At 38.1% G+C, this 16,423-nt stretch overlaps 1 protein-coding gene and 1 long non-coding RNA gene across 3 annotated transcripts in view; one reads left to right on the forward strand and one right to left on the reverse strand.

Annotated features, from left to right (window-relative positions):
- Nucleotides 1-16,348, reverse strand: part of LOC119875969 — a 37,462-nt gene extending 21,114 nt beyond the window's left edge. The window contains exon 1 of the long non-coding RNA XR_005353920.1: nt 16,169-16,348. This is a non-coding gene — a long non-coding RNA (uncharacterized LOC119875969). The remainder of the gene's footprint in view (nt 1-16,168) is intronic.
- Nucleotides 1-16,423, forward strand: part of LAMA2 (laminin subunit alpha 2) — a 584,053-nt gene that overhangs the window by 493,634 nt on the left and 73,996 nt on the right. For both annotated transcript variants that reach the window (XM_038526758.1, XM_038526759.1), the window contains exons 42-45: nt 7,865-7,981; nt 9,909-10,091; nt 11,681-11,686; nt 14,787-14,941. In XM_038526758.1, the coding sequence (XP_038382686.1) occupies nt 7,865-7,981; nt 9,909-10,091; nt 11,681-11,686; nt 14,787-14,941 (461 nt within the window). The remainder of the gene's footprint in view (nt 1-7,864; nt 7,982-9,908; nt 10,092-11,680; nt 11,687-14,786; nt 14,942-16,423) is intronic.

Below are 16,423 nucleotides of genomic sequence, written 5' to 3' on the forward strand. Positions count from 1 at the left end.
TTTGTCAATCAAATAGCCTGTTGAGGTTCTCATGGAATGTGTACAAGGCATGGAATGAAACAGAAGATGGTATAGAAGCAGCCTAAGAATGCTAAGATTTTACAGTTATATGCTTTATCTTATATAGGATAAATTCTCAATACCATTTACTTCTTAATTTATCTCTGATTTTTGTCTTTGCCCAAATAAGTGAAATCATCCAGTCACTTAGGAACAAATAGATAACATTTCTGTAACCTGGATGAAACGTAGATGAAATAAAAAGATCAATTCTCAAACCCAAAAATACCAACTTGGTGAATTGTATGACATGTGGTGTAGTCCAACACAAAGAACAGTACCAGAATTATCCCAAACATTATCTTTTATCAAATTAATCAATACTTTTTTTCTATACTATGATCCTCCAAACACTCAGGCATTCAGTCCAGACGAGCCTATCAGAAAGGTTTTGCCTTTCATCAATATGATATAGTTGCATTGACTAACCTGGTAAAATTCTGTTATTATTTTAGATCAGAAAAAAAAAGAATAAATAGGAATACTGCATGCTGTTAAACCAAAGATTAATGCAGGAGTTAAATTTTGTCCAGAGCATTCTTTCATTATTAAAGATCTACTCTTTTTGACTTCACATATTACCATTTGCCAGAATCAGCTTTTCTAAAAATAGGCATGTGAAAAACAAAATCTGTTCCATTGACAAAAAGCAATTTTGGGCTAAATGGATGAAACCAAGCTTGGATCCCCTAGCCGACCATAGTCTGGAGAGCAAAATAGCCTTTTCCCGTAGATATTGCTGATTCCTCATACAGACCTGAAATTCCTCCTTTGGCGTGTGAATAGAGAAAATCAAGATAATAAAACCAGGTTGGAGCAGGTTTAGGAGTTAAAATGAAAACTGACAAAGTAGTGGCAAACAGAATGGTAGGAACTATTGGACCAGACAGTACTTGTCTTACTTAAGGGTATTCAAATACAACTTCTTTTAGAATACCTTGCTGGCCAAAGCAAAATGAGCCTTCAGGCCCACAGCCGGGCTTCAGAGCTTGTCCAGGTGGAACCATAAGCCGGTTTCAGTGTCTAGTCATTTTAGTTTCTGGTTACACCGGCTGAAGAGAGGATTTGCCTCTATCCTAGAATCTTAAGTCTTTGGAGATCCTGCCACTAGACAAGCCCCCCTTCCCTCCTGTTCTCAGACTTCTTACTATGACCCTCTGTCTAGCGGGAGGAAGAACACATTCAGAGGCAGCTGACAGTTATTGAGGGCCCGTCAAGTGCTGTGCTCATGAGGAACAAGACCAAATGTGGCCCTTTGGGATCAGGACAAGGTTTCTCAGTAACACGCCTCCCTATAAACCTGCCAGTTGAATGATCTCAGAGGTCCCCATGCACAGTCACTCCAGTAGGCAAAAGAGACGGTCAGAGAAAGGGCATGTCCCAAACCTGTGACAGTAACTAGAGAAAGGGAAGCATAGGAGTAAAGTCATGAAAGAGGGCTTAAAAATAGAAAAAAAATGGCAAGACTGGGCATAGCAACCTCATCAAGTCAATTGACAGGAGGCCAGGGACAAGAATTGGGCTTCCTTCCTTCTGCAAAGCATCAGGTTCCTGCCCTGGATCATGGGGTTGACTTAGGGGGCAGACTCTTTGGAAATCTCAATATTTGGAAATATTAAGAAGTCAAAGGACTGTAAAGGTGGATGAAAAATTATAATAAAGTGACTTGAGGGAAACTATACCTTGTATGTTCCTAAAATATCCAAAGATGATAATATAAAATGTAATATGATAAAAATTGTATAAAGCTACCATATATTATGTAATTTGGTAAGATTGGCTGCCTCTAGTATGTAGATTTGAATTCATTTGAAGAAACACCAATAATCTGAATAGACCACATTTGTATCGTGGGACCAACCCTGTAGCCCACATTAGCCTGACTCTGAGGCTGATGCTTTTACCCATTGCTGGGCAAAAACACTGGGCTTCTGCCATAGTTGAGAAAGTGACCCAGTGACATTTATGATACTAACAAATGCTTGATAAAATGAATAAGTGGATGAACACCCAAGTGTAGCAGAAATCTCTCATTACCAGGAAGGTCACAAGCAAGATATTTTATATGACCTCATGGTGATCCCTTGCTTCTTTCAAACTTTCTGCTTCAGAACTACACAAAAACACTGCAAGATTAACCTGTTCTCTAGTTCAGAGGGTGCCTCGAAAACAAAACATGAAGCATGTTCATAGCAAATGAAAAGTATATGGATTAAATTCTTCGTTTATAAAGAAACCCTAAAGAGAGGATATTTCTTCATTTTTTGGTAAGGAAGCAAATCATAAGTAGTAATGAGTCCATCAAAGTATTAGTTCATAATAAGGCAAATGTCATAGTAATCAAGAACTTCATTGCAAAATATTAGCTGGATGACAATTTGACAGTAGAGTCCATTTTACCAACCCCTTCAAAATGTATAGCTGTTCTGTAATTTTCACCCTTGTGAATGAGAGATTGTCTCAAGGTGTTGGTTTGTGCCTAAATAAAAAATAAAAATTGCATTTGAAGAACTTACCTCGATGAGTTTCAATGATCAAATAGAACGTTTCATTCAAATCTGTAAAATACACTCTTTTTAAAAAAAAGGTTTTACTTGTTTGAGAGAGAGAACTCATGAGCAGGAGGAGGGGCAAAGGCAGAAGCAGGCTCCCCAGTGAGCAGGGAGCAGGATGTGGAGCTTGATCCCAGGACCCCGGGAGCATGACCTGAGCTGAAGGCAGACACTTAACCAACTGAGCCACCCAAGAGTCCCTAAAAAAGTATTCTTATATTTAGTTGAAAACTGTTTCAAGGTCATTAAAAGCTGGTAAATGTACCAGGGCAATCATCAAGCCGATATGAATTATTTTGTTACCATTTACTGCCTGTCATAAATCCAGTACTTTCTCCTATATCCACAGATTTATTTCTCACATCAGTCATATGAAGGAAGATGCTATCCTCATTTTATGCATGTAAAAGGGGTTATAAAAGGCACATGAACCCACATCTCCCACCGCTAAGTCTTACAATGATTTCATGGCACCACACCGCCTTTTTAATGATGAGAATTTGGTAAAAGAAGATATTATTGATGATGAAAGTGATAACCTCACAGCTTTATTTTGAGATATTACATAACATCCTTCAGAGTTACCAGTTCTCATTTAACTAAACTGTAATTCATATTCAGCACAGCATCAAGACCATGGTATATGAGGGGCGCCCGGGGGACTCAGCAGTTGAGCATCTGTCTTCAGCTCAGGGCCTGACCCCGGGGTCCCGGAATCAAGTCCCACATTGGCTCCCTGCAGAGAGCTTGCTTCTCCCTCTGCCTGGGTCTCTGCCTCTCTCTCTCTCTCTCTCTCTCTCTCTCTCTCTGGGTCTCTCATGAATAAATAAATGCAATCTTTTAAAGAAAAATAACATGGTAAATGAGTAAATGCATACTCTCAGTAGAAATGACTTATTCCTCTGTCTGGTGATTTTCATTTTGAATGTGTCCACCTTATACCGTGTCAGTGGATAAGCAACAAAGGGAAATAACAGCATCAGGAATGTTCACAGTTGACCCTTTCTGCTCTGCTGCTTTCTCTCACCTTATGAGCTCTGTCTCTGCCAAACCCATTTCTGGACATTTGTCTTCTAATGTGTGAGGACGGGACTTGAAAGGTTAGAACCAAAGCTGGAAACGTATGTGTGTGTGTAGGCTTTGAGGCTTGGCAGGTGTGATGCCTAGAGAAAAGATAAAGAGAATGTCTTCACGAAAGCTAGGGGTACAAGAGCTGAAGACCTAAGAGGAAATCCCATAAAATGTAGCTATGAATTATAAATTGGATCCTCTTCTTGTTCTCCAAAAGTTACAACTAAAGAATTGGGTTCAATGTTCTTTAACTATTAATAATTCTGTTTCTTTGGTCAAATTACAGTTCAAACGGGGCCAAATGCAATCTTCCTTACATGTCAGCTATAGATACACTCCGCCTCATGTATCTTTCCATTTAAAGCCAACCTTGGATGCTTATTTTTCAAGCTTCCCATTGCTATAGTTGGGCAAGTTTTCCATTTTGAAATCTGCAGTACTTTTCTGTACACAGCTTCTGCTGGCCTAATTCTACTGACAAAGCCACAAGGTGTTTAGATTTGGTTTTGCGAAATTCCAGAAACAACTTCAGAAAAAAAAAAATGATCAGAATGTAAGAAAGGATCCATCAAGAAGGAATCTGAATCAAATAGGTGGAACAGAAATCAGAGTGCAATCAGAATATTGACCTTCTGACTTCCTAGTACAGAAGGCAGAGGATCAAAATCCCTGCTTTGGAACTTGAGACACAGCACAACAATGCCCTTCGGATCAATCTTTCTTCTGAATAATTAGCCTAATTGTTCTGCCGGTATTTGCTATTCGAATGCATAAAATAGTGTAAGCCAAGTGCTGCCCTTTAAATTAACATTTCTTTACTGTACGTGAAGATCGTGCTTGCCAGAACATTTTGAATGCCCCATTATTTAAAAAATCAAATCCAATCAAGAAGCTAAGAAAAAGAATTTGTACTATTCCATTTCCTTAATTGATGAAGACTTCCAAGCTACTATCAAAAGAGCAGCCCTTCATTCTCAAGGAATTCATATGGCGGGATCCCAGTCACACTCAGGCCAGCTCTCTCTCTGAAAGCACACTTTCAATAACCTACCCAAAGACTTTATTTTAGTAGAAACAGGGAAAATAACAGAAGTACTAAAAGAAAGATGAATCGTGATTGACAGAGGAGAAAATCTAATTACTTGGCAAGTATACTTGGAGGCACTAGAATTGAAAATAATAACATCTTAGTGACTGAAATGGACATATTGATGTTTTCAAGCCATGCTTTGCTGGGATATTTTATGCTTTGTTTTTCAGTGATGTCAGGTCTTTGGCTTGGAACTTGAAGGCAGACGCGTGAAACAGTGGCAAGTGCTCGCGTTACTATTGTGTAACAGTGCTTGAGTCTGTCTGCCTATAAAATCCTTACATGAAATGAAGTGGATCATTAATTAGTATGTTCAGCCCTCTTTTTCACATCCAGAGCGCTGATGGTTAGGAACCTTTCATCCTTCTCCCTTTCCCTTTGCTATTATTCTTCCCAGAGGAAGGCCAGGAGAGGCAGGGCTCATTCTGTGGTCGGCATGACCCACCCAGCCTCCCCGGGCAGCCAGGGCCCTGCCCCTACATGGGCTCCGCGTGCAAGCCGGCCCCGACCCCCGTGGCTCTACTGTGGACACACAGGGCCCCCTGGCCCGCCCATGCTGGGTGCCAGCAAAGCCATGGGAACCCCAGTCTTGGAGTCGGCAATAACATGCTGGCCCAGTTCAGGTCTCGTTAGTTGTTTGGTTTTGTTTTGCTTTTACTCTTTTAAACAAAAGAATAGAAACACCTGCACAGAGGAAGCCATTTCACCAGCACAACCAGGTACAAAACGAAAGGTTCTGGTACACAGCTGCCCACACCACTGTGGGCTCCCCTGCTTGGCCTGTTCCCGGTTCCTCTCTGCCGCTCTAAGTACCGGCAAGGTTTTCTGCTGTGTTCTTCTCCACCTACCACCACCGAGTCCCACCCCGACAAATTTTTGTATGTGTGTCAGCGTATGTATTATGTGTCTTGCCCATTTTAATGAGAAAGATCTTAAGGATCTTTCTTTTTTTTTTTTTTTTATCTCTGCACCTACAAATGAAGATCTATGAACATTCTGGAAGATACACGTTGATATAGTTTCACAGGTACATCTGTAGGCTAAAATTCTGGCAGCGCAATTGCTGGGACAAATACATGTCTATTTAAAATTCTAATAAAGGTATTCAGTTGCTCTTCAGAAAATGGCATCGACTTGCATTTCCACCAACGCTCTTGTGAACACCTGGTATTATCGGGCCTTTAACTTTTGCCAATCTGATAAATGAGAAATGATATCTGACTCTTCCTTTACAGTTTTCAAGTATTATAGCCTTAAGTGCTTTATTTTAATTTAGTGACTCATTATTTCTATTTATTGTACTGTAGCCGACCCGTTCTATAGTTTGCTCATTATTCTTAAGAATGTGGGACCCTTGGTATCTCTGCCTGTCACTTTGCATGAAGGCATTGCTAATTTTCTCTAAATATTCCCATCTGATTATGTGTGCAGTGCCTGTGTGAGGCTCCCGTCTGATCATGTGTGCAGTGCCTGTGTAAGTTTTATTTAACTGTAGCCATGTTTTTAAGGCGACAAAGGGCAAAATGAAAGGAGAGCTAGGGAGGAAACAATTGGGGCCGGGTGGGGGGGAGGATGGGAAGCAAGTCTGGGTGAGTAAGAGCACCCTTACCCAACATGCTCTGCTTATCCCTGGTTTTGCCCACCAATCCCAGCAGAATCCAGGGTTAAGAGCACAATTTCTGGAATGAGACTGCATGGACTTGAATCCCAACTCCACCATTTACTGACCGTACAAATTTGGGAAATTCACTTAAATTCTCTAAGCTGGTTTCCTCATTTGCAAATTGAAGATGATAATAATAATACATCTTGATGTTATAGTGGTTATAACGCTAAGCATAGAACTTACACATACCCACAGACCCCTGGTCGTTACTATCACTAAATGCCTGCCAGGCGAGGCCAGGAGGGCACCCCCTCTTTCCTGGACCTTCCTCAATGCTCCTCTTTAATGGAGGGCTCTGCCTTTTATTCACATTTTGTGTTTTTGTAGAGGTAATTTGAACAGTCAGCATACATCTCCCCAGGAAACAAATATTATGGCACAAATAAACTATTTAAAAAAAATTTTTAAAGAAATGATCTACTTTATCCAGTCAGGAAAGGTAAAAAGTATTATAGGAAGCACAGACTTTTATATCTTTCATTTATTTAATTCCACTGTTCATTAATAAATAATGTTAAAAAAAGAGAAAGAGGCAGATTCAGTCTTAGGTTTGCAGTTCAATATGTATCTAAGCAAAATTTCTAAACCTCTATTCTTCTATCAGCAGATTGGATATTTGTTTTCTTTCCCCTAAAAGATTTCATAACTTTTATCCTTATACTGTCACACTCAGATTCTGAACCTCTTAGTTACTATTATAACACAGACCAACCTGAAGTTTGGATGATGTTAAAAACTAGTGGAAAGAAGCTGAAAAATTTACGCTTGTAATATTAAATTATCTCCAGTAAGTGATTTATTTTAATGTTAAAGAGATCATGCTAAGGTAGCAAGAAAAAAACATATAAAAAACCTATTTGAGAGCAATTTATAAAATATCATTTTTTCTATTTAACAAAAATGCCAGTTTTTCAGAAATGCACTAGAAGTTGTTTTTTAAATTCATTTTTCAAATATGTACTAATGTGATACTTACTGAAGTTGGGAGATTCTCTGTAACAAGCATATCTGTTTGAGATTTTTCAAAGCTAATCCAGTGATCCATTTTGGTAATGAAATTCTTAAAATGAGTAACACTAATGGGAATAATGCCAAGAGGGCATCATTGCAAATGCAATAAGAGATTGATTCTTTTCTCCACAGAAAACCCTCAAATTAAGTCAGATAAGGATCAGATACCAAGAAGAAAACACAGCTGTTGAACATGTTGAAGAGAGAAATGGTCATTTGGCAAACACATATTTTATATTATGGTCCGAAATATATTTGTTGACAGATCGCCAATAAATTAAAAGTAATTAAATTAGTTCTCCTGTTTTTATAAGCTTTATATTAAAATAATCTGAAATTACGTGTCCATATCAGAGATGTGTAAACTCAGAGATGATTAAAATTATTTCATTCTTTTCTGTTTTCCGTTCACAGAAAACGATGACTATCTGAATGGCTTAACAACCAGATTAGAAAACGCAGATGCTAGAAATGGGGATCTCCTGAGAGCTTTGAATGACACTTTGGGAAAGTTGTCAGCCATTCCAAATGGTAAGCATTTGGGACACTGCGAATGTGTCAGTTTACCTGAACGATTAAACAATGTTCTAGCGTTTACCATCTTTCCTGACAGGACATTTGGACTGTTGGCAGGAAATTAAATTCTGGTTTTCTTACTTATAAATCTTTCCTTGTGAGAATGAGAAACTAAGCCATACTTACCCTGTGATATTTCTTATGCTTTGTTAACCTCACTGACATATAATAGATCTATAGCATATGTATAACGTGCATATATTGCAAAAAGGAAAATATAGCCATCTTTTTACTGTACTGTTGTTTTTCCATGTGTCAACCCAGAAAATCTTGTTTCTAATAAGATTGTTATTATTAGAAATAATATTATTTGTCATTCTGTATTAATTGGGAAAGTATAACATCACACAGGTGCTGTTCTTAAAATGTGCTATTACAAAGTCACAGGTGATTATAGGACCTGTGATAACACAGGAGAGCCTTTCCTCACATCATTCTTTGCCACTTTATTATTTTTTTTGAGTTTCGTTGACACACAATGTCACATTATTTTCAAGTATTCAACATAGTGAGTCAACAAGTCTGTAGGTTATGCTATACTCAGTGCAAGTGTAGCTACCATGTGTCCCCACACAACGCTATTATGGGATCGTTGACTATATTCCTTCTGCCGTGTATTTATGTCTATGACTTATTCATTCCCGTAGCCCGAAGCCTGTATCCCCTACTCCCCTTCACCTTCACCCCTTCTGCCTCTGCCCCCATAGCCCTCCCCTCCGGCCGTCATCCGCACATCTTTCTCAGCAAAGTTCAGTTCCTTAAATGTTTCAGCTTTGAAAACATTGGCAGTTGAACCACGTCTGTAATGTCTTCCTACATGTTACAAGTCCTTGAAGAGATGGTGTGGTATTAGCTCCTGAAAGCGCTACCCTTTATATTTTTAATTGCATGGTACGATAACAATGAAGTTTGCAGACATCTAAGGAGTGCTGACTCAATGTCCTTGTTAGGTGTATATAATCCTCATACTAATCCTGCCAAGTGAATAGAATTATCTTTCTCTAGATAAGACTTTACACTGGGACTTTAGAGGAGACAAACTAAGACGCGGCATTATGCTAAGGAAAGTCAGTCAGAGAAAGACAAATGCCATATGATTCACTCATATGCGGAATTTAAGAAATGAAACAAGATACTGAAGGTCATTGTTCAGAGTGGCATGTATGAGACTGGAACCCTACTGTTTAACTTTGAAGCCTATGGTCTTAGTCATTAATCTACTAGTAGGTATTATATGTTCTGTATCTGAGTAGGCATCTGCATGTTCAATATATGTTTTTTATACAAATTATGATCAAGAAAACTAATGCATACATTTATATAACAGGAAGTATCAGTGATTTCTACTTATTTTAACATTAAAAAAATAAGTAACTGTCCAGGATTGCTTGTCGTCTCCTTCAATACGTAGGACGTACATAGAAAATTTCCAATGCTGAAAACAAATGTAAATACAAAGACATATGGTCTAAAGTACCTGAGAGAGTCTCTCTACCTTGAAGTTGAAGTACATTCATCATTCCCCTTTCTGAATGTGCAGAGTAAATCTTGAACCTAGTTTTGATGAAACTGTGATTTGTGGTTAAATTTCTCTCTGTAATACGGTCAGCAGCAAATCACAACATACCTTTATACAATGAACATCTAGAATAATCACTTTGCTGTCTTGAGAGCTAATCAGGTATTCATAGCAAAGGTCCCTGAGAAAATTTAATTTAGCTAAACACGTACTTCATTTGCTACAACTGAATGAGACAAAGTTCATTGGTGTGTGTGCGTGTGTCTCTGAAGTGGGCCAGCTCCAGCCTCTCTTTGACCAGCATGAGATAAGCCACTAACTCCAGCCCTCTGTTCTGCTGCTCGTACCTTGTCCCGCTCACAGACACAGCCGCTAAGCTGCAGGCCGTCAAGGAAAAAGCAAGACAAGCCAATGACACAGCAAAAGACGTATTGGCACAGATTAAAGATCTGCACCAGAACCTGGATGGCCTGAAGAAAAACTACAATCAACTAGCAGACAGCGTCGCCAAAACAAATGCGGTGGTAAAAGACCCTTTGAAGAACAGTAAGATCTGCTTTTTCACTTTGATTGTGTCATTTGTCTCTTTCCACAGTAGGAGTAGCCTAGATCCCACCTCCTGGTGGTGGAGGAGAGCCCACACCAAGTCGGCTTTCCTCCCAGGCCAGGCCCAGGAAGTGAGCGGCCTCAGTTCCACAGCTGGAATCCAAGTCCCCAGTGCGCTAGTGCTTTCTTCATTCACATTTTGTTCAATCAAGAGGAAATTAGGAATTCCCGAAGTCTGCATGACTTTTGGTATAGGGATGCCAAATACTTTTTTTTTTTGCCAAGTACTTTTTTAATCCTTCAGTGTAATTAAAAATACAGCTGTACTTGGGAAATTACATCTTCCTAGTTGGTGAAGTTCCATGGAACATAGAGGTCAAGGAGTACACTCACGAGCAGGCCTGTTAGAACAGGATATTAAAATGCTATCAACCTGAAATGCATTCAAGTTCAAAAATATTAATATTTTATTATTTGAATTCTGGTTCATATTTTTAGAAAATTAAAGTATCCAGTTTATCAAGAGTATTTTTTCATCTACATCTTTTGTATATTGCATGAAATTACATCAAGTTTTTCAGAATTCACTGAGAAAATATGGTAGGACTTAATATAATGATAATTTAAATTATTAACTGTAGTCAATAAACATTACGGTGTTTTATAGTCTTTTTTCCATCTGTGAAGTTGATAAGTTATCTCAGTATGTAATTTCACCAAAGGGGATGCATGATTTTTGTATTTGTCACTCTCAAGAGACTAGTCCTCTATTTATATGCCCACATTGTCATTGGTTAACCGAATGTTTGTAGTGTGTAATAACAAAAACACTGTTATTGACGTCAGGTGTTCTATAATTCAAATGCTGGTTTATCAGCACCATTGCCTCAAATCAAATGGCAATGATGATACAAAATAATAAACACTACTAACATGACTCCTTAAAGAGCAAGGAAGAGTCCAAACATATATAACATGTATTTCAGAACTAGGGAGGATTTGTACTTTGCCATTTCTTCAAAAAATAAAAGGAGTCCATTCAATCATTTTTCATTTCTTACATAAGCCCAGAGATAGCTGCTTTCTGCAGTTAAAGATTCCATCTGAATCGGTGGTTCCAATGCAAGCAAGATCACAATATCCGCCCCCCCCAAAAAATGAAAATGAGTTTTAAAGTAAATATCATTCCCTTATTTTATAATTGCAGATATTATTTCATTCAATTTCAGATTGATTCTCAACTAATAGTGGCCTGTTTATAATGTTTATCTCTAACTTTTTGATCCTACCCTCTATCTGGAGCTCATTACCTGTAATATTAATTAAACTGGGCCTATGGTCTATCTTATTAGAATATCAGAATAAAGTTTCTTCCAATATGAACAATAGCCTGCTAACTAACATATATTTGTGGATTTTTATTTGATCACACTTGTTTGACTCAAAATAGGGTGCGTTTGTAATTAGTACTTGTTGTGAAAAGTACCATTTTTTGATAATCACTGTTTTATACAATCTATAAAAATATTTCCTCATGAGTTTTTTTTTATTTCTTTTTGTTTTGCTTCCATATATGAAATTACCTGCAGAAATCAGTATGTATATGGTCTTGACTGCCTACCACAAATGCTTCAGCTTTGCATGTTACCCTGTCTTGGTCTGGCTTTAACATTATATAGCTGTTTTTTCCAGAGTCATAGTATTAATACTAGATATATTTAAAAAGACAACTTTCTTTACAAAAAGTTAGCATGCAGATGTATTTGACATAAAATGTTTGCAATTGTGTTATAGAAATTAGTGAAATATCTATATAATACCAACAGAACAGTGGAAAACAGAATTCTTCCACAGATTGAGCTAAATTGTGGTTCTTCTGATAACACAGATTCTGCCCCTGAAGTTCAAATGACTTCTTGCCGGTAGGATCAGCACAGATTAAGTGTTATGTTGTCATTGCTTTTCCCCCTTGAAGCTCACTGCCCCCCACAAAAAAATTCTTATAAATAATTATTTTCAACTTCTAGAGAATTACACTTGGAGAAGCACATAATAAAACTAATAAAATTAGATCTTATCAAATGAGCAATTGTTGGGAGATAATACTATTCTCCCTTAAACATCTCATAGTTTAAATTCAAAGTCAAAAATAAAACTGCAGGATGGAAAATAACAATAATAAAATCCAACATATTGAAACCTGAGAAATATGACCAAGGCTGTCTCAGTGGAGAAGAGGTTGTGATTATATTACCAAACAAGCACTGAAATAAATTTAGTTAATCAACCCTGTAAGTTAGACAAAATAAAATTAAAGGAAAGAAGATGAAAAAAAAAAAAAAGGTGAATTAGAAGATGGACAAATAATACACTGGATAAATCCAAGAGATGAATCCTTAAGAGTGTAAAGGTAAAACATTTTAAATGCTTGGCAGGCTACTTGGGAATAATAAAGCACAGATAGACAAAAGTTCTAAAAGAGGTATAACTCGGGACGCCTGAGTGTCTCAGCGGTGGAGTGTCTGCCCTCGGCCCAGGGCGTGACCCTGGGGTCCTGGGATCGAGTCCCACATTGGGCTTCCCGCAGGGAGCCTGCTTCTCCCTCTGCCTGTGTCTCTGCCTCTCTCTCTGTGTCTCTCATGAATAAATAAAGTCTATAAAAAAGAAAAAAGGAGCTTTAACTAGATACGGGGGACACTTAACACATAAGAGAGTACTTGTCAAAACTCCGTGCTAATGGATTTTAGAGCCTAAAAGATACAGATAATTTTCTAGAAAAACATTGAATTATCATAATCTATTTTCGAAAGTGATTTTAAAATCTATACACTCAAATAATTATAGAAGAAAGTCAGAAATGTTTGAAAAGTATTATATAAGAAAGCATCCGACTCAATATTGCAGGCGTTTTATTTTTAAAACTGTTGAGAAGATTATTTCCAAAAGGTTTCAGCTGCTCCAGAAGATAGAGGAGGGGTGTAGGGAGGGAGGTGGCAACCTTTGGATTTCATTTGGAAACCTTTGATAAGAATCTGAGAGCTTTCAAAGGAAAGAATGCATTCTTGGATGAAGCTGAAATAGTCTTTGCTTTACCCTTTTTCTTTTTCCCATGAATCCAAATCTAAATCATTTTTTCTCAATTCCAGAATAATTTGTAGAGTATCAGGGTAATATTGGAGAATTAAGAGAAGGAAAACCTGGACAAGTGGTTTATTACAAGTATACAAAATAAAAGGGTAACTGTGTCTGTGTTGAATATGCAATTATATAACAAGGGTTTTGACCCCCATAACCTGCATTTCAAGCTTTGATCCAGCAACTCTGTTCAACGTAATAACTGACCTGTGTCCGTTTTAAACTTCACTCACAATATTATTCATAGTTATGAGTGTGAGTTCAAAATAGTTAATTCAAAACCTAGTTTAAAAATAATAATTTCCAGGGTGCCCGGGCGGGTCAGTCGGTTGAGCAACTGGCTCTGGATTTCAGCTCAGGTCATGATCTCCAGGTCGTGAGATTGAGTCCTGCCTCGGGCTCTGCTGTGGGTGAGGAGCCTGCTGGAGATTCCCTCTTACCCTCTCCCGTTGCCTGTGCGTGCATGTGAGCGCGCATGCGTGTGTGTGTGTGGGTGTGTGCGCCGTCCCTCTCTCAAAACATAAAGAATAAATAAATAAATATGCTTTTTAAAACATTTAAAAATAATAATGTCTTTCCTTTTGAGCACATTTGATTCCATCCCGAGGATTAGTTCTCAGTGGTCCATTGGCCATGGGGGAGCAGATCATTCAGGGCCGAGGAGGGCACACAGCCTTGGTCCTTAAGTGGCTTCACTTTTTCATCAGAGTCAGGATGACAGTGGAGCAATACATGCTCAATCAGATGATAAACAGCCCGGTTGGGGTAAGACCGCCAGCGTCCTCGAGATAGAGTAATTGGTTTCCATGTGTCATTTGCCCTCCTATGAGGAGCACAGGCTGAAAGTCTATGGATCAGTGATAACCTTCAATTACTTTAAGGTCAAACCCGTTTTGAAATTGCCAATATTCAACTTTTTTGAACCTATAAAAAATGGCAGTGTAATATGGTTCAACCTAATATAGAGATTAGGATAATCAATTATTCTTCAAAATGAAAATGAACTGCAGCATGAAAGATTTAATTAAGGTTCACCATAGGCCTTCAGTCTAAGGGTCGTTCAACATTGAAATGTTTTCAGAAGACATTTTGATAGCTTCTCTCTTGAAGATGTACAAAGAAAGACAGTGAGAACAAAAAAGAAAACCAATTTTGTGTGAGAACCCTGATTTAAATACAGTTCTGGCTTGGACAGGCCAAGTGACATTTTAAAACACTTTCATTTCCTTGATTCTGCGACTAAAATTCTATTAAGTTTAGCTGTGGGGCTGAAGCTAGAAATTAATCATTGAATTAAGTTCGCAAATTCTCTACCTTCAATGCTAACTTCCACCTTGCCGCAAAGCCAAAATGTTGGTCCTCTGTCTCTAACATTTCCTGCTTTGTCCTGCTTGAGTCCCCACTGAGATATTGCCATCTGCCATCACACACTATGCTTCAGCAGCCATGGCCCTGCTTTGTCATGTGGATAAGATGAAATCTTTTCAATTATTTAATGAAGCATTTAATTTCTGTGTGTGTGTGTGTGTCTGTGATATGTGCTAATCTTGTTCTGTGCAGTTGCAGATGCACATGACACTGTGAAAAATCTAGAACAAGAAGCTGATCGTCTGATAGATAAACTCAAACCCATCAAGGAACTTGAGGATAACCTGAAGAGAAACATCTCTGAGATAAAGGAACTGATAAACCAAGCCCGGAAACAAGCTAATTCTGTAAGCTCTTTTTATTTTCAGTATCAGTAATTGATTGTAATTTTTGATATTATTCCCAGAGGGAAAGCCTTCTCCCACTGAATCCTGTTGACTAATCTCTGGTTATTTTCCTTTAACCTGAAGCTATTTTAGGGTGAGGGGAGGATAAACGGTTAAATTTTTTTCCCATAAATTTCAAAAGACACCCCATAGGAAGAATAATCACCACTTACTGTTTTAGAAATGGGAATTTTGATGTATTTTATCGTTATTTGGATAGAGTAGCACAAATAGCAAGAATGGAAATCTTACTATTGTATGTTTGAAAGGCATGGATGCTTCTGGTGAAAACCAAAAAGCCCAACCAGTGAGGTTGTATCAGGAATGAGTGAACAAGGTTATATAGAATAATAGCAATGAAGAACTATCGTTTTCTATATTTTTTTGTCTGAGTCCTACAACAACAAAAATTATTTTGATTACAATTTCTGCAGGGGTTGTTTCTTGTTGGAATAAGAATGGAGAATACCTCACTTGTATCAAAATTTGGGTCTTTATTGATCCAATTAGAAAACTCTTAGGAGTAACACAGAACTTTCTAGAACATAGCCACTTGGGGAACCAGGGTAGAATTTCTAAGTGCCAATGTGAAGCCTTATCTGGACTAGTAAATTCATCCCACAATGACTTTAGAAATAGAAGGATAAAATAGTTCATGTTGTCAGGTTTAAATGCAAATCTTTTTGGATATCCTAGTCTTCCATCTCAAAAGTTCCATTTTCTGAACACATTTGAAGCTAGAATGTGTGAATGACCAGAAATGTCTTTTCTTAATCCATCAACTTATACTACTTTTAGTAGTGGCCAAGAATATGATGCCCAAGTAGTAGTATATCATTTGTCCTCCTTATACACAAATGGGATCTCTCTACAAGGTTAAGACAATGAAGTTTAAGGTGCTCTTTAAAAAGGAGCTCCTGCCTCACTAAAGAGCAACTAGGAAGATGACAAAAAATTAGGCAAGATGACGTACAGAAGCTCAAAGTGAAAGAAGCAGATAGGGTTGAGAACACATACATTGAGCCACGATATGAAAACCATGGAGGCAGAATGATGACAATAGTATTATTATACATTTGAAGCACGAAGCAGAAAGAAGTCAGGTGGTAGTTCAAAGTTTGGGGTTTTAGCCAAGAGATAGCCCATGTCGAAAAAGCATCCCCTACATTCAAGGTGACTTCTACTTACATAGTTGGTAACACCACAGAAGAAAGACGACATGTCCATATATGACTCTAAGGTAATGCCAAATGGGGTGCCACATTGCATGAGCAAGGGGAGGTGCTCTGGAGTTCCAAAAGCAAATATCCCTCTAGTTGGGGCAGGAAGATTTCCCAAAGACAAGAATTAGAGCCAGGCCTTGAGTGGGGCTTAGGCGGAGGGCGGAGAGAGCATTCTGAGAATGAGCCAAGGCAAAGAGAAAAGGAGGTTTCAGGCTCTTTT

The sequence above is a fragment of the Canis lupus genome, chromosome 1 (genome assembly GCF_011100685.1).
Source record: "Canis lupus familiaris isolate Mischka breed German Shepherd chromosome 1, alternate assembly UU_Cfam_GSD_1.0, whole genome shotgun sequence".
Classification (NCBI taxonomy): Eukaryota; Metazoa; Chordata; class Mammalia; order Carnivora; family Canidae; genus Canis; species Canis lupus.